We start from the raw sequence: 1,751 nt of genomic DNA on the forward strand, positions 1-1,751 counted from the left end.
TATCTTTTTCAAGCAATCTTCTTACTAACCTTACTTCTTATTACTATTATTATTATTATTATTATTATTATTATCAAAGTAAGTCAAGGCATAAAATATAGTACACTAAAAGGCCACTTGGAGGCTTAGATGTAAGGGCAAAGTGCCCTAAAAGTTAAGTTAAGCTTATATAAATATACAAAGTAGAAGAACTTCTTTTCAAGATGAATCTTCCCAAAGTCATGTCAGAATCTATCAATATGAATATACAAAGGTGTAATAAACAGCAGATTAATAATTTTTATTCAATAAATCAGTTTCTCAGAATCCTCAGTAGGCCTACAAGAAGGATTCTAGAGGGCTTGAGCATATAGCTTAAGCAGATCTATGCTTCTATTCCATGCTAAAATTGTAAACTAATCTTGATCTTTAACCTAAGTAATATTGTAACACTTAAATTCCATCTAAAATCCAAGTGAACCAAAAATTTAATAGGTGTTTGTATTAATTTGTTGCCTTTCTTCACAGAGTGTATTTGGTGGTCTCAAAAATTTCCTAAGCAAATCCAAGACCGAGCCCCTGGCCAGTCCGAGTACATCATCCAAACCAGAGCCTACTGTTGGTGATTCAGGTACCAAGAAAGAACTACAAGAAGCAATCAACAAGGCCAAAAACAGTGAAACTGGTTACAATCACCCAGGTATGTTAAGTACTATTTATTCACATGCTAAGCAACAAGGCCATGTGTGACCCTGGCATGTAATTTGGTGTATTCAATGTGCAATGTGATATGAATGTTGGCTGACTTGTAATTTGAATACAAATCAAGTGATTCTTAATTAAAACAAGAAAAAAAAAAAAAAAACAAAAAAACAAAAAAACAATCCAAATGTTAATGGGTTTAACATTGTATAATTGCTAAGGTTTTTGTTATTGGGGTTTAACCTTCAATTCAGCCTCTTATTTACTGCACTACCTAAAGCTACTTTACTACCAAAGCAAACCATAATGTTTTTTTTCTATTATTATTATTATTTTATTTATTGTTATTAATTTTTTTTATTATTTATTTATTTTTTATTATTTTTTTAGCTCTTCGTCTGAGGGATGTTCAAGATCCTAACAGCGAGTCCAAATCATCAGGTGAAATGGATTGTCAAGCCATTCTTGATCAGAACCTGGATGAAATGGTCGGATCACTGGCAAGACTTAAGGGTAAGATTTTTTTTTTTTAGCTGAATTCCCTTTAGGGATGTCCTATCCATTCAGGGGTAATGCCACTTTTTTATCATTAAAAAAAGAAAAAAAAAGCAATAGTACTTTAAGAAGAAAAAAAAATCAACAGTACTTACTTAAATGGTTCTTAAATATTCTGGGGGATGCATTACATTGATTTTATTAAATAAATCCTCATTTGTTTCTCTCTTGATCCCAAGGGCAAGGTCCTTGACAAAGGGAATGTGCCTGAAGGCATGTGATGTGTTCCAATCCACTCAATTCGTATTCCTTATCTCACATTTCAGGTTTGGCCCTAGGTCTTGGTGAAGAACTTGAGTCACAGAATAATCTCATCTTTCAGTCCTGCCTTCAGAACCCACACATCATGGCCTCAATGGAACATCCTCTCAGATTGATCTCACTCTGACAGTACAAACAGAGAGAGTAAAACTCTACATCCAGCTGCCGGTCCCCGGAATCTCGCGACACGATATGCTGTGTCTTGCATATTCGATAAAGGTACCCAAGTATCCTGTGCGTATGATCAGGTACCG

At 34.2% G+C, this 1,751-nt stretch overlaps 1 protein-coding gene across 1 annotated transcript; it reads left to right on the forward strand.

Moving 5' to 3' along the window:
• The first annotated feature begins 203 nt into the window (after positions 1–203).
• Positions 204–1,214, forward strand: LOC103513057 (synaptosomal-associated protein 29-like). The gene is made up of 3 exons (XM_026826360.1): positions 204–218; positions 475–679; positions 1,072–1,214. Exons 1-3 carry the CDS (start codon positions 204–206, stop codon positions 1,212–1,214), a joined length of 363 nt encoding a protein of 120 aa, XP_026682161.1.
• The last annotated feature ends 537 nt before the right edge of the window (positions 1,215–1,751 follow it).

This window comes from Diaphorina citri, unplaced genomic scaffold (genome assembly GCF_000475195.1).
Source record: "Diaphorina citri unplaced genomic scaffold, Diaci psyllid genome assembly version 1.1 scaffold918, whole genome shotgun sequence".
Taxonomy (NCBI): Eukaryota; Metazoa; Arthropoda; class Insecta; order Hemiptera; family Psyllidae; genus Diaphorina; species Diaphorina citri.

Bases quoted from the DNA above. Each gene is read 5' to 3' on its own strand.
- LOC103513057 (XM_026826360.1), top strand. The intron at 680-1,071 runs GTATGTTAAGTA...TTATTTTTTTAG, and splicing joins AACTGGTTACAATCACCCAG to CTCTTCGTCTGAGGGATGTT.